This window comes from Trichomycterus rosablanca, chromosome 15 (genome assembly GCF_030014385.1).
Source record: "Trichomycterus rosablanca isolate fTriRos1 chromosome 15, fTriRos1.hap1, whole genome shotgun sequence".
NCBI classification, from domain to species: domain Eukaryota; kingdom Metazoa; phylum Chordata; class Actinopteri; order Siluriformes; family Trichomycteridae; genus Trichomycterus; species Trichomycterus rosablanca.
In genome coordinates, this window is record NC_086002.1 from 22991750 (window position 1) to 23019660 (window position 27911).

At 39.5% G+C, this 27911-nt stretch overlaps 1 protein-coding gene, 8 non-coding genes and 1 pseudogene across 9 annotated transcripts; all 10 read right to left on the minus strand.

Annotated features, from left to right (window-relative positions):
* The window catches only part of LOC134328732 (zinc finger protein 850-like), a 314276-nt pseudogene that overhangs the window by 50544 nt on the left and 235821 nt on the right, over positions 1-27911 (minus strand).
* On the minus strand, positions 273-345 carry trnaf-gaa (transfer RNA phenylalanine (anticodon GAA)). The gene has a single exon. It is a non-coding gene; the product is annotated as a tRNA-Phe (tRNA).
* On the minus strand, positions 815-886 carry trnaq-cug (transfer RNA glutamine (anticodon CUG)). The gene has a single exon. It is a non-coding gene; the product is annotated as a tRNA-Gln (tRNA).
* Positions 2367-2439, minus strand: trnaf-gaa (transfer RNA phenylalanine (anticodon GAA)). The gene has a single exon. It is a non-coding gene; the product is annotated as a tRNA-Phe (tRNA).
* Positions 2909-2980, minus strand: trnaq-cug (transfer RNA glutamine (anticodon CUG)). The gene has a single exon. It is a non-coding gene; the product is annotated as a tRNA-Gln (tRNA).
* Positions 4487-4559, minus strand: trnaf-gaa (transfer RNA phenylalanine (anticodon GAA)). The gene has a single exon. It is a non-coding gene; the product is annotated as a tRNA-Phe (tRNA).
* Positions 4905-4977, minus strand: trnaf-gaa (transfer RNA phenylalanine (anticodon GAA)). Its single transcript has one exon. It is a non-coding gene; the product is annotated as a tRNA-Phe (tRNA).
* trnaq-cug (transfer RNA glutamine (anticodon CUG)) lies at positions 5447-5518 on the minus strand. The gene has a single exon. It is a non-coding gene; the product is annotated as a tRNA-Gln (tRNA).
* On the minus strand, positions 8112-8184 carry trnaf-gaa (transfer RNA phenylalanine (anticodon GAA)). The gene has a single exon. It is a non-coding gene; the product is annotated as a tRNA-Phe (tRNA).
* On the minus strand, positions 20573-27771 carry LOC134329500 (CD209 antigen-like protein B). The gene is made up of 10 exons (XM_063010787.1): positions 27696-27771; positions 27174-27248; positions 26805-26942; positions 26166-26255; positions 24532-24594; positions 22472-22543; positions 22314-22379; positions 21435-21589; positions 20921-21033; positions 20573-20818 (listed from the first exon to the last, which is right to left on the minus strand). The coding sequence occupies exons 1-10, from the start codon at positions 27769-27771 to the stop codon at positions 20662-20664; spliced, it is 1005 nt and encodes a 334-aa protein (XP_062866857.1). The 3' UTR covers positions 20573-20661.

Here is a 27911-nt window from a genome sequence, read left to right on the forward strand (position 1 = left end):
GCCAACATTTCTAAAAATCCTTTTTTTGTATTGGTCTTAAGTAATATTCTAATTTTCTGAGATACTGAATTTGGGGTTTTCATTAGTTGTCAGTTATAATCATCAACATTAAAATAAATAAACATTTGAAATATATCAGTCTGTGTGTAATGAATGAATATAATATACAAGTTTCACTTTTTGAATGGAAATTTTTCATGATATTCAAATTTTATGACCAGCACCTGTATGTTCACAGTATACAATGAATGTTTTAAAACAGGACTTTTTCCTGCCGAAACCCGGGATCGAACCAGGGACCTTTAGATCTTCAGTCTAACGCTCTCCCAACTGAGCTATTTCGGCAGCAGTGTGCTAGTTTCTGAAACTGAAGGCAGAGCATTCACAATTCAGCAGCCTTTAATTTTTAACATGCTCTGTTTGTTTCTAAACAAACCTTTATGTGCACACTGGAGAGGTGATGGTTTAAAACAGCTGGCATGCCAACACTTACATTGTCAATTACACCAAACAGTATCCATTGAAACTCGATTTTCCACGTTGACTAGCGCTGGTAGCAAAAAGTACTTTTTCTTGATCAGAGAAGGAAAAATGTATCAATGAAATCATGCAGACATTTTACTTGATATGCCTTGAAAGATTTTGGTTAAATTTTTCTACCATTTAAACACCAAGTTTTAATAATAGAGATAAACATGCATTATTTCCACTACAGTGACTGGAGTGGTAAACTAAGCATACAAAAACGAAATACTGACAGACATTTCAAGAAGGCTGTGATGGTAAATCCCACTAGGCAAAGAAAGATGATCTCAGGTTCCACCGAGACTTGAACTCGGATTACTGGATTCAGAGTCCAGAGTGCTAACCATTACACCATGGAACCACACAAAATCTTGTTCTGAAAGCTCAATGTTTATAACATTTTCTATAACATTGTATTGCATTCATGTTTTCCATCTTGTCAACTTGATTTTCATTTCATTTTCTATCAAACCAAACAAATCCATCTGAGTGGAATGTTCATAATTAAAGAACACACTGCCCAGCTTGGCTTACTTCATAACAGCTACAGTATTATAACTTTCTTTGTGCAGCAGTGTGTGACTTGTGTCTTTGCTCAGCTGAGTGCATTCAATTGTGACTTTAGTGATCTCAGCTCAAATATCAATGGAACCTCTTAGACCATTGTTTCTTTTACTGCCGTCTATTAGACATCTTAGAAGCAGTCTGTTAAGCTTTCTAAATCCATCAAACAGATGCCTGCCAACTGTATGAAAGAATTGTACATGAAGTACCAAATGTGACCACTAGATGTCATGCCTGTAAAAGTGGAGCTAAATCTGCTCTTTGCGTTTCTCTTTGAAACAGTATTATTTTTCTCCAATTATTTCAAGAGTTGTTTACAGCCATTTAGCATCATCACTTGCATTCAGTTAAGACTGCAAAAGACAAAAGAAAAAGAGAAGGCAGTGCATTTCAAACTACTGACTTTAGCTTTTGCTTGGGCTCTGTGTGCTACAGAGCAAACCGATAAGCGAAGCTTAGGGATGTTTCAAGGCAGCTCTTTTCCTCCAAAACCCGGGAACGAACAAGGGACCTCTAATCGTTACTAAGGAAGCCTTTCACAACCTAAACCCTGGTTCGGAGCAAGGGCTAGGTGTTACTTCGGCAGCCTGTATGTTCAGAGTAGACAAGAGTTTTTTTAAAACAGCTTTTTTACTGCCAAAACCCGGGATCGAACCAGGTAACTTCAGTCTAACGCATTCTCAACTGAGCTATTTCGGCAGCCGCACACCAGTCTCAGAAACTGAAGGCAGAGCATTCACAACTCAGCAGCCTTCATCTTTTAACAGACTCTGTTTCTGAACAAACCTTTATGTGCACACTGGAGCAGAGATGCTTTAAAACACTTCTTTTACTGTCAATACCCAAGAACAAACGTTTACCCTTTTCAGTCTGTTCTGCTCCCCACTGAACTATTTCTGCACAGAAACAGTTGGATAAAAAATGTGTGATGGGGCCCTGTGTGTGTCTTACTAAACTTATAGGTGCAGTAAGGACAAAGAAAGTGTTTAAAAACAAAAATCCATTCACTGCCACAACCCCAAAATGTATTAGAGTCATTTAAATATTTAGTCTGACGCTCTCCCAACTAGGTCATTTTGGCATCCAACACTTACATTGTCAATTACACCAAACATTATCCATTGATAATCGATTATCCAACCCAAACCCAGGAACCTAACCAGCAACCTCTAAGCCTTTAACAACCTAAACCCAGGTTCAGAGCAGGGTCTGGGTGTTATTGAGGCAGGCTGTATGTTCAGAGTATACAATGAATGTTTTAAAACAGGACTTTTTCCTGCTGAAACCCGGGATTGAACCAGGGACCTTTAGATCTTCAGTCTAACGCTCTCCCAACTGAGCTATTTCGGCAGCCATGTGCTATTTTCTGAAACTGAAGGCAGAGCATTCACAATTCAGCAGCCTTTAAATTTTAACATGCTCTGTTTGTTTCTAAACAAACCTTTATGTGCACACTGGAGAGGTGATGGTTTAAAACAGCTGGCATGCCAATACTTACATTGTCAATTACACCAAACAGTATCCATTGAAACTCGATTTTCCACGTTGACTAGCGCTGGTAGCAAAAAGTACTTTTTCTTGATCAGAGAAGGAAAAATTTATCAATGAAATCATGCAGACATTTTACTTGATATGCCTTGAAAGATTTTGGTTACATTTTTCTACCATTTAAACACCAAGTTTTAATAATAGAGATAAACATGCATTATTTCCACTACAGTGACTGGAGTGGTAAACTAAGCATACAAAAACGAAATACTGACAGACATTTCAAGAAGGCTGTGATGGTAAATCCCACTAGGCAAAGAAAGATGATCTCAGGTTCCACCGAGACTTGAACTCGGCTTACTGGATTCAGAGTCCAGAGTGCTAACCACTACACCATGGAACCACACAAAAGCTTGTTCTGAAAGCTCAATGTTTATAACATTTTCTATAACATTGTATTGCATTATTAGACCTCTAGGTTTAATTCATGTTTTCCATCTTGTCAACTTGATTTTCATTTCATTTTCTATCAAACCAAACAAATCCATCTGAGTGGAATGTTCATAATTAAAGAACACACTGCCCAGCTTGGCTTACTTCATAATAGCTACAGTATTATAACTTTCTTTGTGCAGCAGTGTGTGTCTTTGCTCAGCTGAGTGCATTCAATTGTGACTTTAGTGATCTCAGCTCAAATATCAATGGAACCTCTTAGACCATTGTTTCTTTTACTGCCGTCTATTAGACATCTTAGAAGCAGTCTGTTAAGCTTTCTAAATGCATCAAACAGATGCCTGCCAACTGTATGAAAGAATTGTACATGAAGTACCAAAAGTGACCACTAGATGTCATGCCTGTAAAAGTGGAGCTAAATCTGCTCTTTGCGTTTCTCTTTGAAACTATTATTTTTCTCCAATTATTTCAAGAGTTGTTTACAGCCATGTAGCATCATCACTTGCATTCAGTTAAGACTGCAAAAGACAAAAAAAAAAAGAGACGGCAGTGCATTTCAAACTACTGACTTTAGCTTTTGCTTGGGCTCTGTGTGCTACAGAGCAAACCGATAAGCGCAGCTTAGGGATGTTTCAAGGCAGCTCTTTTCCTCCAAAACCCGGGAACGAACAAGGGACCTCTAATCGTTACTAAGGAAGCCTTTCACAACCTAAACCCTGGTTCGGAGCAAGGGCTAGGTGTTACTTCGGCGGCCTGTATGTTCAGAGTAGACAAGAGTTTTTTTAAACAGCTTTTTTACTGCCAAAACCCAGGATCGAACCAGGTAACTTCAGTCTAACGCATTCTCAACTGAGCTATTTCGGCAGCCGCACACCAGTCTCAGAAACTGAAGGCAGAGCATTCACAGTTCAGCAGCCTTCATCTTTTAACAGACTCTGTTTCTGAACAAACCTTTATGTGCACACTGGAGCAGAGATGCTTTAAAACACTTATTTTACTGTCAATACCCAAGAACAAACGTTTACCCTTTTCAGTCTGTTCTGCTCCCCACTGAACTATTTCTGCACAGAAACAGTTGGATAAAAAATGTGTGATGGGGCCCTGTGTGTGTCTTACTAAACTTATAGGTGCAGTAAGGACAAAGAAAGTGTTTAAAAACAAAAATCCATTCACTGCCACAACCCCAAAATGTATTAGAGTCATTTAAATATTTAGTCTGACGCTCTCCCAACTAGGTCATTTCGGCATCCAACACTTACATTGTCAATTACACCAAACATTACCCATTGATAATCGATTATCCAACCCAAACCCAGGAACCTAACCAGCAACCTCTAAGCTTTACTGAGGAAGCCTTTAACAACCTAAACCCAGGTTCAGAGCAGGGTCTGGGTGTTACTGAGGCAGGCTGTATGTTCAGAGTATACAATGAATGTTTTAAAACAGTATTTTTTCCTGCCGAAAACCGGGATTGAACCAGCGACCTTTAGATCTTCAGTCTAACGCTCTCCCAACTGAGCTATTTCGGCAGCCGTGCGCTAGTCTCTAAAACTGAAGGCAGAGCATTCACAATTCAGCAGCCTTTAATTTTTAACATGCTCTGTTTGTTTCTAAAGAAACCTTTATGTGCACACTGGAGAGGTGATGGTTTAAAACAGCTGGCATGCCAACACTTACATTGTCAATTACACCAAACATTATCCATTGATAATCGATTATCCAACCCAAACCAAGGAACCTAACCAGGAACCTCTAAGCTTTACTGAGGAAGCCTTTAACAACCTAAACCCAGGTTCAGAGCAGGGTCTGGGTGTTATTGAGGAAGGCTGTATGTTCAGAGTATACAATGAATGTTTTAAAACAGGACTTTTTCCTGCAGAAACCCAGGATCGAACCAGGGACCTTTAGATCTTCAGTCTAACGCTCTCCCAACTGAGCTATTTCGGCAGCCACATGACAGTCTCTGAAACTGAAGGCAGAGCATTCACAATACAGCAGCCTTTAAATTTTAACATGCTCTGTTTGTTTCTAAACAAACCTTTATGTGCACACTGGAGAGGTGATGGTTTAAAACAGTTGGCATGCCAACACTTACATTGTCAATTACACCAAACAGTATCCATTGAAACTTGATTTTCCACGTTGACTAGCGCTGGTAGCAAAAAGTACTTTTTCTTGATCAGAGAAGGAAAAATGTATCAATGAAATCATGCAGACATTTTACTTGATATGCCTTGAAAGATTTTGGTTACATTTTTCTACCATTTAAACACCAAGTTTTAATAATAGAGATAAACATGCATTATTTCCACTACAGTGACTGGAGTGGTAAACTAAGCATACAAAAACGAAATACTGACAGACATTTCAAGAAGGCTGTGATGGTAAATCCCACTAGGCAAAGAAAGATGATCTCAGGTTCCACCGAGACTTGAACTCGGCTTACTGGATTCAGAGTCCAGAGTGCTAACCACTACACCATGGAACCACACAAAAGCTTGTTCTGAAAGCTCAATGTTTATAACATTTTCTATAACATTGTATTGCATTATTAGACCTCTAGGTTTAATTCATGTTTTCCATCTTGTCAACTTGATTTTCATTTCATTTTCTATCAAACCAAACAAATCCATCTGAGTGGAATGTTCATAATTAAAGAACACACTGCCCAGCTTGGCTTACTTCATAACAGCTACAGTATTATAACTTTCTTTGTGCAGCAGTGTGTGACTTGTGTCTTTGCTCAGCTGAGTGCATTCAATTGTGACTTTAGTGATCTCAGCTCAAATATCAATGGAACCTCTTAGACCATTGTTTATGTTACTGCCACCCTTTGACATCTTACGAGCAGTCTGTTAAGCTTTCTATCTATATAGAACAGATGCCTGCCAACTATTTGAAAGAATTGTACATGTAGTACCAAATGTGACCACTAGATGTCATGCCTGTAAAATTGGAGCTAAATCTGGTTTTTGTGTTGCCATTTAAAAGAGCATTTTTTTTTCTCCAGTTTTTTCAAGAGTTGTTTTACAGCCATGTAGCATCATCACCTGCATTCAGTTAAGACAGAGCAAAGTTCTAGTGATTTGTTGAAGATATGAGTGAAAGTTGGTGCTAGTTGTTTGCAACTGTGCTTGAGGGTGGATGGAGAGATTCCGTCTGGCCCAGGAGCTTTTTTCACCTTTTGTTTCTTAAAGAGTCTGTTAACGTTCCGCTCGTTAATGGTTAAAAGAGCCGGGGACAGAGGTGAGAGAGCCAGGGTGGAGGAAGAGGATGAAGGATTAGCTGAGAAAGGCTGAGAATTGTCTTTAGTGAGTTCAAATCTGCAGTAGAACTCATTCAGGTCGTTGGTCAGTTGACCGTCATTCAGGAGAAGGGGGATCTTTCGCACCTTGTAGTTTGTGATCTCTTTGAGGCCCCTCCAGACTGAAGTTGGGTCGTTAGCAGCAATCTAGCTTTTCATCTTTTCTGAGTGTTCCTTTTTTTGCTGATCGGATACCTTTCTCCAGCTTGTATTTGGCCTCTTTGTAGAGAACTCTATCTCCAGTCCTGAATGCTTCCTCCTTTTCCCTCCAAAGCTGTCTGAGTTCAGCTGAGAACCATGATTTATTGTTGCTGTATTTTACCCATGTTGTAGTAGAAATACAGCTGTCCTCACTGAAACGAATGTATGATGCTACAGTGTACCAGATGTGACCACTAGATGTCATGTCTGTAAAAGTGCAGCTAAATCTGGTCCTAGTGTTGCCCTTTAAAACAGCATCTTTTTTCTCCAAGTATTTCAAGAGTTGTTTTACAGGCATGTAGAATCATCACCTGCATTCAATTAAGACTGCAAAAAAGAATAAGAAGGCAGTGCATTTCAAACTACTAACTTTAGCTTTTGTTTGGGCTCTGTGTGCTACAGATCAAACCGATAATCGCAGCATAGGGAAGTTTAAAAGCAGCCTTTTTCCTGCCCAAACCCGGGAACGAACAAGGGAACTCTAATCGTTACCGAGGAAGCCTTTTACAACCTAAACCCGGTTCAGAGTAGGGGCTATGTGTTACTGAGGCAGCCTGTATGTTCAGAATAGATTTACATTTACATTTTCAGCATTTAGCAGACGCTCTTATCCAGAGCGACTTACAGAAGTGCTTCTATAGTGAACATTTCATTTCTCAAGTTTAGGTAAACAACAGTCAAAGAACACAAATCTGCTAAAACCTGTTAAAAGGTTTTTTTTTTTTTTCTTTTGAAATGGAAAAGAATGGAACAAAATGTTAGTAAATAAGTACAAGTCAGCGTAAGTGTTTAGTAAAAAGGTGGGTTTTTAATCGTTTTTTAAAGACAGCAAGAGACTCAGATGTTCGGACAGACAGAGGAAGTTCATTCCACCACTTCGGCGCTAGAACAGAGAACAGCCTTGATGCTTGTCTTCCTGTAGTCCTGGATGGGGGCTCAAGTCGAGCAAGACTAGAGGCTCAGAGGTTGCGTGGTACAGAGCGTGGTTTGATTAGGCCACGAAGGTAGCTTGGGGCTGGTCCATTTTTGGCTTTGTAGGCGAGCGTCAGTGTTTTAAACTGAATGCGTGCAGCTACAGGAAGCCAGTGAAGAGAACGTAGCAGTGGGGTGATGTGGCAGTGTTTGGGTTGGTTAAAAACCAGAGGTGCAGCTGCATTTTGAATGAGCTGTAAGGGTTTAATCGTGGACATGGGAGCTCCAGCCAGAAGGGACTTGCAGTAGTCCAACTGCGAGATTGCACCAGAATCTGGGTAGCTTCCCTGGAGAGAAATGGACGAATCTTCCTGATGTTGTACAGGAGGAACCGACACGCTCTGGTCATGTTGGCTATATGAGGAGAGAATGTCAGCTGGTTATCAAGGACAACACCAAGACTTCTTACCTTATCAGATGGTCTGATCTGGGAGTCATCCAGAGAAATTACTAGGTCCTGGGTTGGAGACGGATCTCCAGGAATGAGCAACATCTCTGTCTTGCTGGGATTAAGTTTTAGATGATGAGCCGACATCCATTGTGAGATATCTTGCAGACATGCTGAGATGCGAGCTGAATAGATGTTTTAAAACAGCCCTTTTACTGCCGAAACCCGGGACCAAACCAGGGACCTTTAGATCTTCAGTCTAACGCGCTCCCAACTAAGCTATTTCGGCTGCCACACACCTGTGCCAGAAACTGAAGGCAGAGAATTCACAATTATGCAGCCTTCAATTTGTAACAGGCTCTGTTTGTTTCTGAACAAACCTTTATGTGCACACTGTAGCAGAGATGTTTTAAAACACTTCTTTTACTGTCAATACCCAAGAACCACTGATGTCAGTAACGCATTACTTACTAACGCGTTACTCTAATCTGACCACATTTTTCATTACTATTTCCAATCCAGTAATCAGATTAAAGTTACTTATCCAAGTTACTGTGCGTTACTATTTTTGTCATTTTCCTTAGTAAAAAGATATATTTTTGCTTTCTTTTTGCGTCTCGGGGAGTGACGTCTGTCCTATGCGACAATTAAGTCACGGGCTGCGTCCGGCATCGCATGCTTACAGAGTCTGTACTAGACTGGAGGAAGTAAGCACTACTCGGCCGGTAAAAAAGTACATCTTACCAACGTCAAGTGATGACGTGGGGACGTGATGACGTAATATCACCATAGTTACAGACTCATTACAAACCCCACTCGCCAAAATTTAGGATATTTATCGTCTTTTTGTTATTTATTTGTCTTTAAAATTTTTTATTTTATTTATCTTACTTACACTTGTGAACAGAGGACTCCGTTTTCCGCTATCTTTCTTGTTTTTTATTCCGCTTCAATTGCCTATGCAGCTCCAGTTGCATTATGGGATACATTAGCGGACCGCATTATGTAGCGGTCTGTACACAACCAAATAGACACTTTCCTCACAGTAAAAACATCTGTAATGTATTTCATTAATAACAGAAAAAATGCTTGTGTTTAATGTAGTGGATTTCGTGTATCAGAATACGGTAGATTTTGTTTATTAATCTGTAAACAGCAGCTCTACTGTCATTAACGCTTCGGCTACCGTAAAATACTGTTTAAACGCGCTGTAAAACTTTAAGTGCAGATAGCGTGACTGTGGTATATTGAGCTTATGGGCTTTCCGTAGTTTTATATGTTCTATGTGATATGCGCATGTCCAGAGGAGACGCGCCAGAACACGAGCCCCGGTTGGCATGTTGTAATATTGTTTATGCAAGTGCTTCAGTAAATGTGGTTAAATGCGTGCAGCCGTCTCGTCATTAATACACCACATAATTGGCGACGAGTTAAAAAAGTGACTGTAGTGAGCAGTGAAGATGGCCAACTTCGCCAAACCGGACGAGTTTAATCCAGAAAACGAACATTGGACAGCTTACATCGAGCGAATGGAACTTTTTTTTGAAGCACACGAAGTCGAGGATGAAAAACAGGTAGCTACTCTGCTAAGCTCTGTTGGTGCTTCTACATACGGACTGCTACGAAATTTAGTTCTACCTCTCAAACCTAGGGATAAGACTTTTGATGAAATCGTGGAGATTCTGTCAAATTACTATGAACCTAAACCACTGGTCATAGCCGAGCGATTCAGATTCCGACGATGTGTGCAGAGGAACGATGCAACGGTAGCTCAGTTTGCTGCTGATCTGAAACAGCTAGCTGCAAGATGTGACTTCGGGGATAGGCTGGACGAGGCTCTGCGAGACGGGTTTGTCAGTGGAATTCGTGATGAAGCGTGTCAACGCAAGTTGCTTTCCACGGATGTGCAGAGCCCTGGAGCTCGCGCTTAACATGGAAGCAGCCCACCGTGACACGCGGCAGCTGAGACAAAGCGAGGCACCGTCTACCTCTTCTGTGCACAAGGTAGATAAAAGACAAAAGCCTTCTCCATCAGCGCAGACAGCGTGCTATAGATGCAAAGGAAAAAATCATAGCCCAAGTGAATGCTACTTTAAAACTGCCAAATGCCACAAATGTGATAAAGTCGGTCATATACAGAAAGCATGCAGAGGTAGCCAGCCTGCCGCGAGAGGGAAGAAAGGAAGGCAAAATAAGACTTGTGTAACACCTGTGTAGGAGGAGTTGTGTTATTGGACCAGTTCTAGATTCGTAGGGGGAGTGGTGCAATTACAAATGATCAGAGACAACCACAAAATGTCGTTAATTTAATATTTAGTTCTCAAGGAAAAGAAAAAATGACACCTAATTATATATTTAAATATATATATTTATAATTGTTATAAAGTCTTATTCAAGATGTACTAGTCCAATTATCAATTATAGGTTGGGATATATATATATATATTTTGTTGTATTTCCTAATTAACTTTATTGTTTATTTAGCGGGACTGCAAATTTTACTCAGTATACGGAGTAGTAAGGTAAGTACATTTATGTTATCAATTTACTATTATATTTTCCTTCTACTTAGGTGAAGTGTTATGAATTAACTTATTTTTTTCTCTTGCTAGGTTTCACAGAATCCCTCTTTACAAAGAAAAAGAATTGGTTAACAGTTTTGTGATTTCAAAGGAATAAACAATAAAATAAAATTTTTGGTTGACTTCCCTTACTCTTTGGAGCTTCAAAGTACCAATACCATGCAATATCAATTTACCAAACACCTTAACATTAGTAGAGTCCGTATGAAAATGAACACTAACTCTTTAGACCAATATACAAAATAATAAAAAAAAAATAAGATCCTTGACTCAGTCTATTCAGAATCACTCAATGTTCTTAGAAAAATTGTGACCTTAAATGTTCTGAGGCAAAAAAATATGTAGGAACAGTTGGAAAAATAAGATCCTCTTTCTCTTCAAAATAAATGTTCCTTTTTTTCTTTCAGATCAGGTATATATACATCAAAAATGTTCCATTCAACTCCAAAAACAACTCAATTACTCCAAAAACTCAATTCGATCCAGATCCTACCGTACAGGAGGAACAGGTTCAAGTTAGCTTAACAGGCACAATATCCTCTAGTTGGCTCGCCATCTGATGTCTGGTTCGCTCACACTCGGTTGTAACACGAGCAGCAAGAGAGACTAAAGTTCAGAAAAGGAAAAAACCTGACCAAAACCAGCTTGTTTCACTGGAAAACAGGGAATTTGTCACCCTAATTGGGTACTGGAGTGGTGAACACCTGTAGAGCTGATTTTTTAGAACTTTTAATTAACTATTTGCAAGAAACGGGCTAAATCTTGCAGCTCTGACGAAATGTCTTCCCTCTTCTCTCTGCTCCGGTCTGTGCACTCACCGCCTGTGGCTGTGTGTTTTTTTTTTTCCTAAGCTGCAGGGCTGTCTTAAAGAGACAGTACCTTTTTCTAATATGCATTAAGTGGAATGTTTTTAACATTTTAAAAATCTTAATTTATCCCACAAGTTTTTTAAACATAACTAGTTAACATTCTTAACTTATTAGTGACTATTTAAAAATTTTGGAATTTGTAATATAACCTTACTTTACGTGGGTTACATCCTCCCCCCGATACCCTATGCACGTCCCTGTGCATTGGCGTATCAGTCACACTACCCTCACTTCATGGAGTTCTGGTTCTGTTAGTGCATCTGAGATCACGGTGCTTAAACTTTGCAACAGGGATTTAACTACAGTGACTAATTGATTTCCTAGGGTATGGTAAGTAAGTCTTTTTGCAGGTTCTCTGTTTCTAGAAGATGTTCGTATACAAGTTTCTGGTTCAGTTACATCATCATGTACATCATTTATTTGCATTGTTTCTTCCACAGGGAATTCTTCACTTTGATGTCTTTCATCAACACCGTCAGCAGGCAATATTCCATCATGTCCATCATCCAGTAAGTATTCATTTGTCCTTTTTTTAGGTATGTTTTCTTTCATCTCAGTCATCAATGACTCATCTGTACCACATGTTGCAGGTAAGTGAGTAACAGGATCCTCTTCAGGTACATATTCAGGGTTTTCCCTTTCAGGCATGCTTCCGGCTGTTCTCACATCAATGGAGTCTTCTGTAGCATTTCCAAAAGGTGAGTGTCTAACCGTGATCCTTTCAGGTAAGTCCATCTCTCTGGTTCTCGCTGGAACATTTTCAGGAATTGTTGTAATTACCCGAAGGGGATCTCCTTCAATAGCTACAGACAGTGTACCAGGTTCTTGATCTACACTACCGGAAGGAATAATTATAGTCCTGGGCACCTCCTTGATCTTGGAAGTCTCCAGAATAATCCTTCTGGAATGATGGGGAACATCCAGGTCACTTTCCTCCGATTCAGACAATGACTCTTGTTTGTCAGACTCAGCTAAGCAACGCTTCTTGAAAGTGAGGCGAGTGGTTGGTTTGCTGGTTGTTTCACTGCCATCATTTTCAACTGGAGTAGAACCAAGGAATCCACATGGAAGGAGAAGGTCCCGATGAAGTGTCCTCACTGGTCCTTTCCCAGATTCGGGCTGTACAGTATATACAGGAAGAGTCCCAGACTGGCCCACAACCACATGTACGTCCAACTCCCATTTGTCTGCTAGCTTATGCTTACCTCTAAGGCGGAAATTTCTAACTAAGACTCTGTCACCTTTACTCAGAGAAGAGGCAACAACATGCTTGTCAAACCGTACTTTGTTACGGTGTGCCGAGCTCTTTGCATTCTCCATTGCTACTTTGTAGCTTGCTTCAAGGGTTGACCTTAGTGTCTTGACATATCCTGAATGTGACTGTTGTTGACACTTGACTGGCAGGCCAAAGGCTAGGTCAACAGGAAGTCTTGGCTGCCTCCCAAACATAAGTTCGTATGGTGAAAACTTAGTTACCTCATTTTTAGTGTAATTGTAAGCATGAACTAGGGGTTTAACGAAGTTACGCCAGTGACTCTTTTTATGATTTTCCAAGGTACCGAGCATGTTTAACAATGTCCTGTTAAATCGTTCAACAGGGTTTCCTCTTGGATGGTAGGGGGTTGTCCTGGTCTTCTGGATACCGACAAGTTCACAAAGCTCCTTGATAAGGCGAGACTCAAAGTCTGGACCTTGATCACTATGGATCTTTTCTGGTATTCCGTAATGAACAATAAAATGGTCCCACAAACACTTTGCAACTGTTACGGCCTTCTGGTTAGCTGTAGGGATGGCGACAGCATATTTTGTGAAGAAGTCAGTGATTACAAGGATATCTTTTGTGTTTCTTGAGTCTGGTTCTAAGGTGAGGAAATCGATGCACAGAAGTTCCAGAGGTCGTGTAGCTTTAATGTTCACTAATGGTGCAGCTTTCTCTGGAAGAGCCTTTCTCCTTATGCAGCGATCACACATTTTGATCTTCCTCTCCACATCTGCATATAGTCTAGGCCAATAGAACCTGGACCGCGCAAGATCTAGGGTGCGTTCCACACCCATGTGCCCCATATCATCGTGCAGGTTCTTCAAGACTACAGCTCTGAACTCTTCTGGCAACACGAGTTGGTAAGTAGTGCATGGTCCATCTTGTCTCCTCCTATATAGGATGCCATCTTTCAGTTCTAACTTGTTCCACTCACGTACTAGTAGGTGAAACTCGGGGATTTCTTGTCTGACCGAGGGAGGTGGTCTCTCTCCGGACTCCATCTGGATGATTACCTCACGGATACAAGCATCAGCTCTTTGCTTTTCTCGTAAGTCATCTGGTGTGAAGTGGGGAATGACTGGAGGTCCATCTAGCTGGCTTTCAATCTCAAAGCTCTCTGGTATAGATTTTGGATGAAGAGCAAGTGACGTGACCAAAGGAATACCAGGAGATGACATTTCCTGCTCAGAGTCTATTACCGAATGGATCAGGTGTTTCTCACAGATTGCTTTGACCGTGTTTTCAGCTATTGATTCATGACTTACAGATTCAATCAAGTGTCTTTGTGCAAATTGTTGTATCCTCTCCATTGTATTGTTGTATCCTCCAAATTGTTGTATCCTCACTGTTGTATTGTTGTAGCCCATTTCTTTTTGTGAGGCTAAATCATCTGTCAGTGTGTGGTTAGGTCACCTGGACAAGCCATCCGCATCTTGATTTTGTTTTCCAGCTCTGTACTTCAATTGAAAGTTGAATGTGGACAATGAGGATAAGTTTGGCTGAGGTGAGTAGGTACGTGAGGGGGTTGCTATCAGTGACTACAAGGAATGAGCTACCATACAGGTAGTCTTGGAACTTTTCAGTCACTGCCCACTTAAGGAACTCCAGCTTATGAGCTGGGTATCTAGCTTACATTACATTTACATTTTCAGCATTTAGCAGACGCTTTTATCCAAAGCGACTTACAGTACTGTGACAGTATACAATCTAAGCAATTGAGGGTTAAGGGCCTTGCTCAAGGGCCCAACAGTGGCACCAAGGTGAGGCTTGAACCGGCAACCTTCAGATTACTAGTTCAGTACCTTAACCACTAGGCTACACTGTCCACATTTAGACACATGTTCTGTTCACATTTAGACAACCCGCGGCTCGCATAGGCAATTACACGCTTGATACCCTCTTGCTCCTGATAAAGGGCAGCACCCAAACCTATTGTGCTCGCATCTGTATGTAGAATATACGGCATCTTGGCATCAGCGAATCCAAGAATGGGAGCAGTTGTTAGTTTTTCAATTATAGTGTCAAAGGCTGTTTGGCAAGTTGTGGTCCATCTATCTCCAAAATACTCTTTGGGATTGTGATACTTCCCTGGGTCTGCTTTCAATCTGTTATGCTTCCGTAGAGGTGGGTATCCAGCTGTGAGCTCATTGAGAGGTCTCATAATTTTGGAAAAATCCTTTATGAATCTGCGGTAATAACCACAGAATCCCAAAAAAGATCTGAGTTCTTTCAGATTGTTTGGTTTTGGCCAGGTTTTTAAGGCGGATGTCTTTTCTGGGTCTGTTTCAACTCCCTTGCTGGACACAATATGACCTAAATACTTGACCGAGGTCTGGAAGAATTTACACTTCTCTGGTGAAAGTTTTAGGCCGAATTCCGTCAAACGGTTAAGCACACGCAGCAGTCTTTCCTCATGTTCTTCAAGGGTCGAAGAAAAAATTATTAAATCATCAAGGAAAACTAAGACTTGCCCAACTCACCCATGCAGCGCTCCATGAGCCTTTGGAACGTGCTTGGGGCGTTAGTGACCCCTTGTGGCATTCTGTTGAACTCGAAGAATCCTAACGGGCAGACAAATGCTGTATTGTACTTGTCAGCTTCCTCCATCTCAATCTGGTAATACCCAGACTTGAGGTCCAGAACTGAGAACCACTTTGAACCAGTCAATGCGGAGAATGATTCTTCTAGATTGGGCAAAGCGTAGGAGTCCTTCACTGTTTGAAGATTGAGCTTCCTGTAATCTATGCAGAGTCTGACATCACCATTCTTTTTTTTTGACAACTACAATTGGTGAAGAAAAGGGTGATTCTGACTCACGGATTACTTCAGCTTCAAGAAGTTCCTGCAAATGTTTTCTCACAGCTTCAATATCTTGTGGATGTATAGGTCTAGGCCTATGCTTAACTGGTGTCTCATCACTAAGCTTTATGTGATGTTTTACTTTATCAGTGCGTCCAAAGTCAAGATCATGCTGGGCAAATATGCCCGGCATAGAATTGAGCTTTTCAGTTATGCGCCGTTTCCACCCTTCAGGAACCAAGGAGTCCCCAAAGTCAAACTCGAGGTTTATCTTGTGGCCTTGTTTCGATGGATCTTCAGATGCCTGAGGTTTAAGGGCTTTAACACTCTGAATGGAATTTACCTCAGCTATCACACTTCTTGGGGTAAGAACGATGTCATGATCTGACTCATTTGTTAGGATCACAGGTATGATGGAGGATGGAAAATTTACCAATCCATTCTGAATTAAAATGCCCCCAGGTAAGGGAAACAGTTTAGGCGGCTCAACGGTCACCTGTGCATTGATGCTGTTGACACTGCACCTTATTCTGCCTTTTAGGACTCTTGACTGACCAGCAGGGATCATCTGAGGCTCTTTACTGTGCAGCCTTGCTACTCTACTGCTAGGTTCAGCACTTTTCTTCTGACGGATCTCAAGAGTCTTAAGGACTACTCTGTAACCATATGGCAGTAGCTGAGGTCTTGGAATATCTAGATCAACATAACGTTCATAAAGAATGTCCAATGTGTTGGTTCCTATCAAGACCGATGACAAACTGGATCGTAGGTCAGGAACAACCAGAGCTAATGTTGAAACCTGAATCTCTTGTCCCAGGATATTCTTGGGAAATGTTACATCAACTCTAATATAACCTATGTAGGGAACACTCTGACCATTTGCTCCTTCTACTTCCAGTATGTTACTCAGCGGCTCAATAGGTAGGTGTGACAGGTTCTGCTCATAGAAAGAATGTGGAATTGTGGTCACTTGAGAACCGGTGTCTAGCAAACACTTGCACTTCTTTTGTGCGATAGTCACTTCTGCAGTACATTTCGCTCCAATCAGGCCTTTTGGCAGTGTTCCTGTCTGCCTTGCATTTGAGCAAGAAAGTGATGCATGATATTTTTTCTGAGGGCTCTTGAAATGTCTCATGGTTCCCATTTGCCCTTCAACAGGAACCGGCTTTAGTTTAAATTACTTTTCATTTTGGAACTGTACTGAGCATCCCATGCTGTCTGCTTCTCTTTCAGTTGGTTCCGCTTCGCAGCGACAAGAGAGGGGTTTGGATCATTGCTGCATTGTGGCTTGATATGGCCATTTTCCCCGCATCTGAAGCAATACCAAGGCCTGGGCCTGTTACTTTGGGTAACCATGACACTGTCAACTGGCTTGGCTTCATTAGGCTTTGATAGCTGGGCTAGGGGTTTGTCAGCATCTTGTTTCGGTAGTGACTTAATTTGGCTTTTACCACTGTTCTGTTGAATTAGCCTTGTAAGCTGTGACTGCAAATCGGCTACTTGTTTTTTCAAACCCTGTATTTCTGCACTGGAATCAGCTCTGAAACCTGCTACTGATGATCCACTGCATGCTTCTTCATTCTGGACATGAGCACACTGGGCCTGGGCGTACACTTTCTGCTTAGAGACGCCAAAGTGTTGTTTCATGCGACACATTTTTGAGGCTCGCTTGTCCTCTTCAATACAAATAGCAGCAGAAGTTTCGCTAAAGTAGGTGGGTTTTGGCTTCCTTTCTCCAGCTGTAGCTCGGATAATAAACTGTTGTCCCAGCACCCCCTGCAGAACTGTTTTAGCAGTTGGCGGTCAAGGTCACTTGCAGTTACACCTCCTCTTCTCAAGGTGGTGTTTAACATCACCTGCAATCTCTGAAGGTAAGCGGAAGGCTTCTCTCCATGGTCTTGAAATGTATTAAGGAACTTGACATAGAGATCATCACCATTCTCAACAGTACTGTATGCAGAATCGAGTATATCTAAGTAAAGATCTGGTGAAGAGTCAGAAGGCAGATGTTTGACTATGTCAGTGGCAGGAGATACAAGACTGTCAAGTAATCGCCGTGACTTGTACAGATCAGAGAGCTCAGAGTCCTTCAAAAAAAAATCAAGGCTGGAACGCCATGTCTCATAATCTATTTCATGGTTTGGGTGTGGGCAACGCCCAGAAAAGGGTCGGAGTCTTAGAGATGCATGTGGTTGTACTGCAGATCCTTCACTCTTGACTACATGCTCGACAATAACTCTCTGCAGTTCAGGTGGGTTGACGTCATGAGAACTGAGAACAAGTTTTGTCTGACCTTGAGGGGTTGATTGCGGAAGGGACGTATTGTGATCAAGGGGATTGTTTGGCATTGGTACTGAGCTGAACTGGGGACTGGTACATTCTGCAGTCTCCAAAGTACGGGATGTTGGAGCATTAGGTGAGTATGATTCAAGCTCAACTTCATCTTCATCTGGGTCATCTTTCTCAGCAACTTCACTGATGCGAGAGAGTTCATCTCTAAGCACAGAGGTAAAATCCTTACCACTCTCCTTTGCAATCTTCTTCAGCTCTTTGAGAAAGCTTTGTGTAGTTGTAATACCAACGTTTTGTGCATAGACGCTAGTTAGAGACTTGATATGGAAGACAATGTCGGACTGCGTTTTGCTAGGGAGACTGTATGGTAGTGAAGGGAATATGGACTCTATAGCTGTCCCGTAAGTATACTCCACAATGGAACACTTGCCAGATCCTAACTGAGTATCATCTACTGGGATCACTCTCTCAATTGGACCGTACTGTTTCAGAAAGTCAAACAGTTCTTCATCTGTTTTAGTGTCTGTCATACCACTAACTAGGAGTGAGTTCGGGATTTTCACATTGTTTGCATAAACAGCATCCATTTTAGGGTGTGTAATTAATATGCTACTTAAGTCTCTGATTCTAGTATTGACTAAGTGTAAGACCACTCCTGGCTGGCTCGCCAAGTTTGTGTAACACCTGTGTAGGAGGAGTTGTGTTATTGGACCAGTTCTAGATTCGTAGGGGGAGTGGTGCAATTACAAATGATCAGAGACAACCACAAAATGTCGTTAATTTAATATTTAGTTCTCAAGGAAAAGAAAAAATGACACCTAATTATATATTTAAATATATATATTTATAATTGTTACAAGTCTTATTCAAGATGTACTAGTCCAATTATCAATTATAGGTTGGGATATATATATATATATTTTGTTGTATTTCCTAATTAACTTTATTGTTTATTTAGCGGGACTGCAAATTTTACTCAGTATACGGAGTAGTAAGGTAAGTACATTTATGTTATCAATTTACTATTATATTTTCCTTCTACTTAGGTTGAGTGTTATGAATTAACTTATTTTTTTTTATTTTTTCTAGGTTTCACAGAATTCCTCTTTACAAAGAAAAAAAATTGGTTAACAGTTTTGTGATTTCAAAGGAATAAACAATAAAATACAATTTTTGGTTGACTTCCCTTACTCTTTGGAGCTTCAAAGTACCAATACCATGCAATATCAATTTACCAAACATCTTAACATTAGTAGAGTCCGTATGAAAATGAACACTAACTCTTTAGACCAATATACAAAATAATAAAAAAATAAATAAGATCCTTGACTCAGTCTATTCAGAATCACTCAATGTTCTTAGAAAAATTGTGACCTTAAATGTTCTGAGGCAAAAAAATATGTAGGAACAGTTGGAAAAATAAGATCCTCTTTCTCTTCAAAATAAATGTTCCTTTTTTTCTTTCAGATCAGGTATATATACATCAAAAATGTTCCATTCAACTCCAAAAACAACTCAATTACTCCAAAAACTCAATTCGATCCAGATCCTACCGTACAGGAGGAACAGGTTCAAGTTAGCTTAACAGGCACAATATCCTCTAGTTGGCTCGCCATCTGATGTCTGGTTCGCTCACACTCGGTTGTAACACGAGCAGCAAGAGAGACTAAAGTTCAGAAAAGGAAAAAACATGACCAAAACCAGCTTGTTTCACTGGAAAACAGGGAATTTGTCACCCTAATTGGGTACTGGAGTGGTGAACACCTGTAGAGCTGATTTTTTAGAACTTTTAATTAACTATTTGCAAGAAACGGGCTAAATCTTGCAGCTCTGACGAAATGTCTTCCCTCTTCTCTCTGCTCCGGTCTGTGCACTCACCGCCTGTGGCTGTGTGTTTTTTTTTTTCCTAAGCTGCAGGGCTGTCTTAAAGAGACAGTACCTTTTTCTAATATGCATTAAGTGGAATGTTTTTACCATTTTAAAAATCTTAATTTATCCCACAAGTTTTTTAAACATAACTAGTTAACATTCTTAACTTATTAGTGACTATTTAAAAATTTTGGAATTTGTAATATAACCTTACTTTACGTGGGTTACACTACTGAGAGCAGCTACTTGCAAAAATGTATGTATTACAAGAATACACCTAAAAGTCATGAAAATTCATTCAGATTCAGCAATTTGATGATGCATAAACCTTAATCATTAAAGATCAATACCACCCCTGTATTTACTTGGTATCGGATTGATACCAAATTCTGCAGTATATAGGTTTTATAGGTATATATAGTATTATAGGTTTAAGCTGCAAGCACGCGTTCCATGAATGCGCAGCGGATGTAACCTCTGCTCTGAATGCGTGCTGGAGGTGGAAGAGAACCGTCAGGATCATCTTCATTTATTTTAATCTTTCATTAGTTACTATAGTTACTATAGTTTTCCTACTCTTTGTTTAAGACCTATACTCAGCACACACCCATTGACATGAGCAACTTAATAACTGCAAAAATATGTAGGAGTGTAATTAGGCTTCCTTGGTTCATTTTTTTCAAAGGTGACTGGTATGAGCAGATCTTCGAGGCTGTCTACAATTGCCAAACTGGTGTTAGTTCTGCCACACTCACATGCAGATGCAGAGAGGGTTTTTCCCATGGTGGGGCTTAATAAAACCAAAACCAGGAACACATTGGCTGTGGATGGAACTCTGTCTTTGTTTTTATACCCAATAATAACTCCATCCACCGTGCAGAGCTGCTCCAAGAAGATTTATTATACTTTATTGTACCTTACACAAGAACAGTCACAAGCATTGTGTAAATAAAAGAAAATATGATATGTATTAAAATCTCTCACAGGTAAATCTAAAGCTTGCTGGGGTTTTTTCAGCTTTGCAAGTTACAAAAAATAACCAAACCAAGTTTAAACATTTAAACAACCAGACAAGATTTCTCCATCTTTTTTTTTTACTTCTCACAGATGTACTTTTTCACCTTACGACAAGAAGCATCAAACCATCTATCAAAAGAACCAGCTTCATTTCCCAAACAAGCACAGTTCTCTCCAGAAGGGTCCTCATTTCTCCAGTTATCAGGCTCACTGGGATTCGTCTCTAACCAAAACCTTCATAGGAATGAAAAGAGCATTATCAGGTAAATAATCTTCTAGCTTTATATTTTTAGAAGCTTTATGAAAACATGTAAAGTGAATGAATGAAGCTCTTACTTCACACCAGTCTCATCCAGGGTCTTGTCGTTCACCCACATCCACTTTCCCTCCATCTCCAGGTCATTCAGACCCATCCAGTGAGTTTCTTTAATATTTAAGGATAAAAAATCCTAAAATATAAAATAACAGAATCAACTGAGTACAAAAAACAACAGTACCAACATTTCATCTAAAAATACATAATACTTTTCTTATTTGACAAATGCAAATAAAAACACAAAGCTGTAATTTGTAAACTTTTTTTCTGGGTAGAAAAATCATCCCTGCACTAAACCTGCATGAGCAAACAGTCCAGCGATTAAGAGGAACGTGTCCCAATGCACGAGTTCAGGGAGTTTAGAGATTTAGAGACAGAAAGCATGAGGAAAAATCCACTTTCTCAAGTGGTCACAAGTTACTGAAGAATATGTAACACAGGGGTTAACATGTTGGGCCACATCAAATTTTTATTGATTTTATATATTTAAACAATAAAGTGGATTAGCCTAAAAATTTTGGTTGAATTAATCACCTGTTCTGCTTGGTTGGTTATGATCACTAGGTGACCTCCTTTCTCAACACAGGAGTCTCGACTTGCCATCCAGTTCAGATTATTAGTAGAGAAAAAGTAGCACTTCAACCCAAGAGACCTCCACCCTTCATCACATAAGTCACAGCTCTTCTTTGCTGTAATTAAAAAGAAAGGAAATGTTAGTAAAATGTAGTAAAATGTGCCGTGTGTGGGGTGTCTGTGTTTGATATCTGCTGTAGTTATCTGACTTTATCACACTGAATGATTTCAGATTAAACAAAACATCAAATCACACAAATGTTTTAGATATATCTGATTTTCAGTTGTTGGAAAACTATCAGTTTGGAAACTGTTACAAAACCATGTCCAAAGCTCTAGGACTTCATACAGTGAAGTTCCACAGTGGTGAACCTGTCCAGAAGTGGCCTGCTAAAGTACTTCAAGGGGTCATTGCCAACTGCCCCAGCAGTTAGTCACAAATGATTCCAGAAAAAAACAAAAAACAGAATGCACATCGAGTTCAGGTCAGTTCTCACTATTTTGCAATATGAAAGAGACTAGATGAAATGGAAGTTAACAGAGCACCACAATTTGTATAAAAAGTCAAGAGCCCTAAATAATCCACCCAACTATTAGACTTAAACAGTGGACTGTAAAGTAGATCTTCATCTTCTCAATCTTTCCAAAGACCTCAGCTTGAACATCCTATAACAAATCACCACAAATCTTTCAGGATTTGTATGAGAGCGTTATGAGAAAGATCTATTCTGGAGGAACATGGTGGTCCTGCACTTTACTCTCTCATTTTACTGTATATCCTGTGTCATGCTATAACATGTTATACCTTCTCATTATTAGAATCAGGCACTGTGTCCATACCTTTAGAAAGGACCTCATGGATGCGCTGATATTTCTCCTCCAGCTGTTTATACACTCGCTCTTTAGCTGATGCAAAAAGAAAAAGTCTCTATTTATGTATGTTTACATTTTTAATTGCACTTTAGTTTTATTCATTGCAGTCACAGAAACTGATTTACCTTTTAATGAGTCCAGTTGTTTTGATGCAGCTTCGTAACTCACTTGAACTTTTTCCAAATTCGATCTTAATTCTTCAACACAGAAAAAAAGAATTTAAAAAGAAATTAACATCTTTAACATTCTTAAACAGAAATCAATAACTTTTTTTATACAGTGGTGCTTGAAAGTTTGTGAACCCTTTAAGAATTTTCTATATTTCTGCATAAATATGACCTAAAACATCATCAGATTTTCACACAAGTCCTAAAAGTAGATAAAGAAAACCCAGTTAAACAAATGAGACAAAATATTGTACTTGGTCATTTATTTATTGAGGAAAATGATCCAATATTACATATTTGTGAGTGGCAAAAGTATGTGAACCTTTGCTTTCAGTATCTGGTGTGACCCCCCTTTGCAGCAATAACTGCAACTAAACGTTTCCGGTAACTGTTGATCAGCCCTGCACACCGGCTTAGAGAACAGGAGAACACTACACAACAATGGTGTGCATGGCAGGCTTGGAGGAATTTTAGCCCATTCCTCTGTACAGAACAGCTTCAACTCTGGGATGTTGGTGGGTTTCCTCACATTAACTGCTCGCTTCAGGTCCTTCCACAACATTTCGATTGGATTAAGGTCAGGACTTTGACTTGGCCATTCCAAAACATTAACTTTATTCTTCTTTAACCATTCTTTGTAGAACGACTTGTGTGCTTAGGGTCGTTGTCTTGCTGCATGACCCACCTTCTCTTGAGATTCAGTTCATGGACAGATGTCCTGACATTTTCCTTAAGAATTCTCTGATATAATTCAGAATTCATTGTTCCATCAATGATTGCAAGCCGTCCTGGCCCAGATGCAGCAAAACAGGCCCAAACCATGATACTACCACCACCATGTTTCACAGATGAGATAAGGTTCTTATGCTGGAATGCAGTGTTTTCCTTTCTCCAAACATAACGCTTTTCATTTAAACCAAAAAGTTCTATTTTGGTCTCATCCGTCCACAAAACATTCTTCCAGTAGCCTTCTGGCTTGTCCACGTGATCTGTAGCAAACTGCAGGCGAGCAGCAATGTTCTTTTTGGAGAGCAGTGGCTTTCTCCTTGCAACCCTGCCATGCACACCATTGTTTTTCAGTGTTCTCCTGATGGTGGACTCGTGAACATTAACATTAGCCAATGTGAGAGAGGCCTTCAGTTGCTTAGAAGTTACCCTGGGGTCCTTTGTGACCTCGCCGACTATTACACACCTTACTCTTGGAGTGATCTTTGTTGGTCGACCACTCCTGGGCAGGGTAACAATGGTCTTGAATTTCCTCCATTTGTACACAGTCTGTCTGACTGTGGATTGGTGGAGTGCAAACTCTTTAGAGATGGTTTTGTAACCTTTTCCAGCCTGATGAGCATCAACAACTCTTTTTCTGAGGTCCTCAGAAATCTCCTTTGTTCGTGTCATGATACACTACCACAAACGTGTTGTGAGAAGCAGACTTTGCTAGATTCCTGTTCTTTAAATAAAACGGGGTGCCCACTCACACCTGATTGTCATCCCATTGATTGAAAACACCTGACTCTAATTTTACCTTCAAATTAACTGGGAATCCTAGAGATTCACATACTTTTGCCACTCACAAATGTGTAATATTGGATCATTTCCCTCAATAAATAAATGACAAAGTATAATATTTTTGTCTCATTTGTTTAACTGGGTTCTCTTTATCTACTTTTAGGACTTGTGTGAAAATCTGATGATGTTTTAGGTCATATTTATGCAGAAATATAGAAAATTCTAAAGGGTTCACAAACTTTCAAGCACCACTGTATATAAAAAAAATAAACAATAGAAAAGAAATTTTGTGACTTTGTGTGAAATCTGCATTTTTTTCTGTAACTGACCAAGTGAAACAACAATTGTTTTGAGAATATGACAAAAATGGACTGGGTCAAAAATATACATACAGCAACAAAGAACTACTGTACTGTATTATGTGGAGTTGTTTTATACTACAGTTCTTCAGATTTTACTCACTTAATTTTACTTTACTTTATTTTACCTACTGTAAGTAAATAATTTACCTTCACGTTGTTTTGATGCACCCTCGTAGCTCTCTTGAACTTTATCCAAACTTGATTTTAATTCTTGAACACAAAGAAAATAAAAAGCATAAATAATAAATTTTATCAAAAAAATATTTCCCATGTTTCTTTTTTGTGACACAGCGAACTGGCAGTTTTGGTGATGTGAAGCTTGCTTAACTGTGACATATCTTTTCTTAAAAAAATTCTTCAGGGCATTCAGGGCAAAACTGTTTATACAGTTCTGGTCGACAGCCTGACTAGAGAGACTAGAGAGACTAGAGAGATGAGTAAAGGACAAAAAGACAGGATAAAGTTGTCTTTGTAAAATAATTTTCTAGGACAGACTTTACTGGGATCTGGAAATCCACACGCTGGCAGGTCAGGTAATTTGGACAGTCTTACTATTCGATCTCTTGGGCATTTGTCTAAACATCAAGGATTTTTTTTGGCTCTCCACAAAATTAGAGCTCATTGGCTTTTGGCTTTCTGAATATTAATGACTCAAATAAACAATCTAAAAAAGACAAAGAGAGCTCCATATGTGTGAACAGAGTCAATTAGACTTCACATATTAATTATTTTACTATTATATCCTAAAATAATAATTGGATAATTGGATAAAACAAAATAAAAGGATTGAACAAAAGCAGTGTGTCTGATAGATTCAAAAAAGCACAAACACACCTCACAGCTCAAATAGTCCTGGAAAAGAAAGTGATAAAAAAAGGGAAAAAAATAATAATACATAGAAAGGTAAAAGTTCATAAACAAACTTTTATGTTGGCTTGACCAAGACAATCAGAAGAAAAATAAATCAAACAATGTGGACAGGAGTGAACATAACAGAGGAAAAATATGAACATGGAAACTAGACAATACAATTAGCACTAGAATAAACGAAGACTGAGCTAAGCTAATCGCTAATGCTAAGCATTATGCTAACCGTTATGCTAATCGTTGCTGCTAACCACTAAATGCATTTACAGGGCTGTTCACAGGTCCAGTTGTTTTGATGCAGCATCGTAGCTCACTTATTCAGCTTTTCACACTTCAGCTAGAATTTGCAGCCTCAGTAAAGCAGCATTTTTCTGTTTCTAAAACTACTAACGATAAAAGCAAAAAAGGATAAAAGTTTTAGCTTTTAGCTGATAATATAGGGCAGTTTTAGAATAATTTCACTTGTGTTGGGTATTACAATTATTATTATTTTCCTTGCTTGAACTTAACCTTAATGCTTTTTCAAAGACCAACAAACCAGTTATACTGTCCAGTCCTTCAATTACCACTAACAACCATAACTTACATGTGTGGTCCAAATGAGGATTCAGGAGCGGGGCCACAGGGGCACTGACCAAGTTGAAATCTCATTTGCCCCTGAAGTGCCCCTGTAATGTTACTTGTTGCTTCAGAGAATTTTATTAATTATACTATGCAATAATAATAATAACAACAATAATAATAATAATATCCTATAAGATCATCAAAGCCATAAATTGAGAAACACTTGATACAGAATTTAAAGAACGTGCTTTGTGTGGTGCTTCTCGAATTTCCCCCATGGGGATCAATAAAGGAATCTTATCTTATCTTTACATTTGCAATAATAAGTGTTTTGTATTAAAACTTTCTACCTGTAGTTTCATTTTCTTGCATCTTCAGTAAAGCTGTAGCGTTGGTGTACTGCTCACTAACTCTATCATGTGAGACTGACTCACTGAAATCTATAAAGCAAGAAAAGCAAAATTAAATGAGCGTAGTCAGACAGTCAATAAAAATGCACACTTCGATAGTTCAGTGATAGCTCAGTGGTTAAGGTACTGGACTAGTAAACAGAAGGTTGCTGGTTCAAGTCCCGCCACCACCAAGTTGCCACTGTTGGGTCCCTGAGCAAGGCCCTCAATCCTCAATTGCTCATTGGGAAAGTCATTGTGTAAGTCGCTTTTGCTTTTGCTGAAAATGTAAATGTTTACATGTGGACGAAAGTATGTGGACACCCTAATTATTTCGCCACACTCTTCACAGAGACCTGACTTTTCTCGTCCATCAGTGTCTGACATCAGACACACATCAATTACATCAGACACACTCCAAAATGTGATGGAAAAGCCTTCCCACATGCAGAAAATGGAGGCTGCAACTCCATATTAACTCCCATGGTTCTGAACTAGGATTTGAATAAATTTGCATCCCCTTGGTTGTGTCTGTTTCTGCCCTGTACTCAGAAGCTGTTACTGAAGATGGTTAAATGAATGAATAAATAGATGACTTACAAAGGACGGTCAGAAAACTGAGTGCAGTTAAAGCACCAAGCAGGAGCAGGATGAGGGTCGCCATGAGAGACTTCACTTTTCTTTTTGATGAAGTGTATTCTTTCTCTTTAATTTTCCACTCAGCACAATTAGAAACATCTGAAAAATAATAATGGATTATAGGTTTACTGTCATGAGAAGTTCCACATGGTGGGGACAACTACTCCAGTCAAAAGCTGTGCTGACAAAACACACCACTCTAACCAAAACCTTCTAATACCACCTTACAGGATTAGAAGTGGACTAAAATGTGAAGTGGACAGCTTTACTTATAGTGACAGAAAACTATTCAACCACATAGTCATTCTTATAATTACTATAAAGACCTACCTGTGTGAATGCTGGCTGTTGGACGTCCATCCATCTCCTCGACATTTTCATAATCATCATCACCATTCCCAGATTCTGACAAAAAAAAGCTCATAATTGAAATTACCACAGAATTTTATGAGAGGCTTTTGGGATTTCTAATGTTTTTGCACCCTTTTGCAAATAAATGCATCATCACACTGCGTCCATGTCCCCACAGCCGGTGGGAATTCATTATAAAATTAGCAATAACAAAGGCTGTCAATTTAGAGTGACAATACGATTGGTCAACTTTACTTTGTTTGAATTAAAATATCATGCCACACAATTAAAGGACGTTATGGAGCTTCTTACACCACCGATATGATCTCAGTTGCTGTGCATCTATTCTTGACCCAGCAGATTCTCAGAAAACCCACAGTAAACTTTAAAAGGGAAGCGTTCCAACCGTTCAGTGAGAAAAAAAAAACAGTCACAAAAATCATATAAATGAACATTTTAATTGTAACTACATGTAGTGCTGGAATCAAAAAGTGTCCATACCTGCAAAATCGGAACATTCCCCTTCTATATTCATATTTGAGAGTTTAAAGTCAGTGTTGCTGTAGATGTTCTCCATTTTCTGACCTCTACACTAAAAGCTCATGCTAAAGTGTCAAATAGCAGGAAATAACTGCTTCACAAAGGAAGTGAGTAATCATCATATAATAAAAATAACAATGTAAACTGCTTACACAAACTGGAATTAATTGGGTGTAC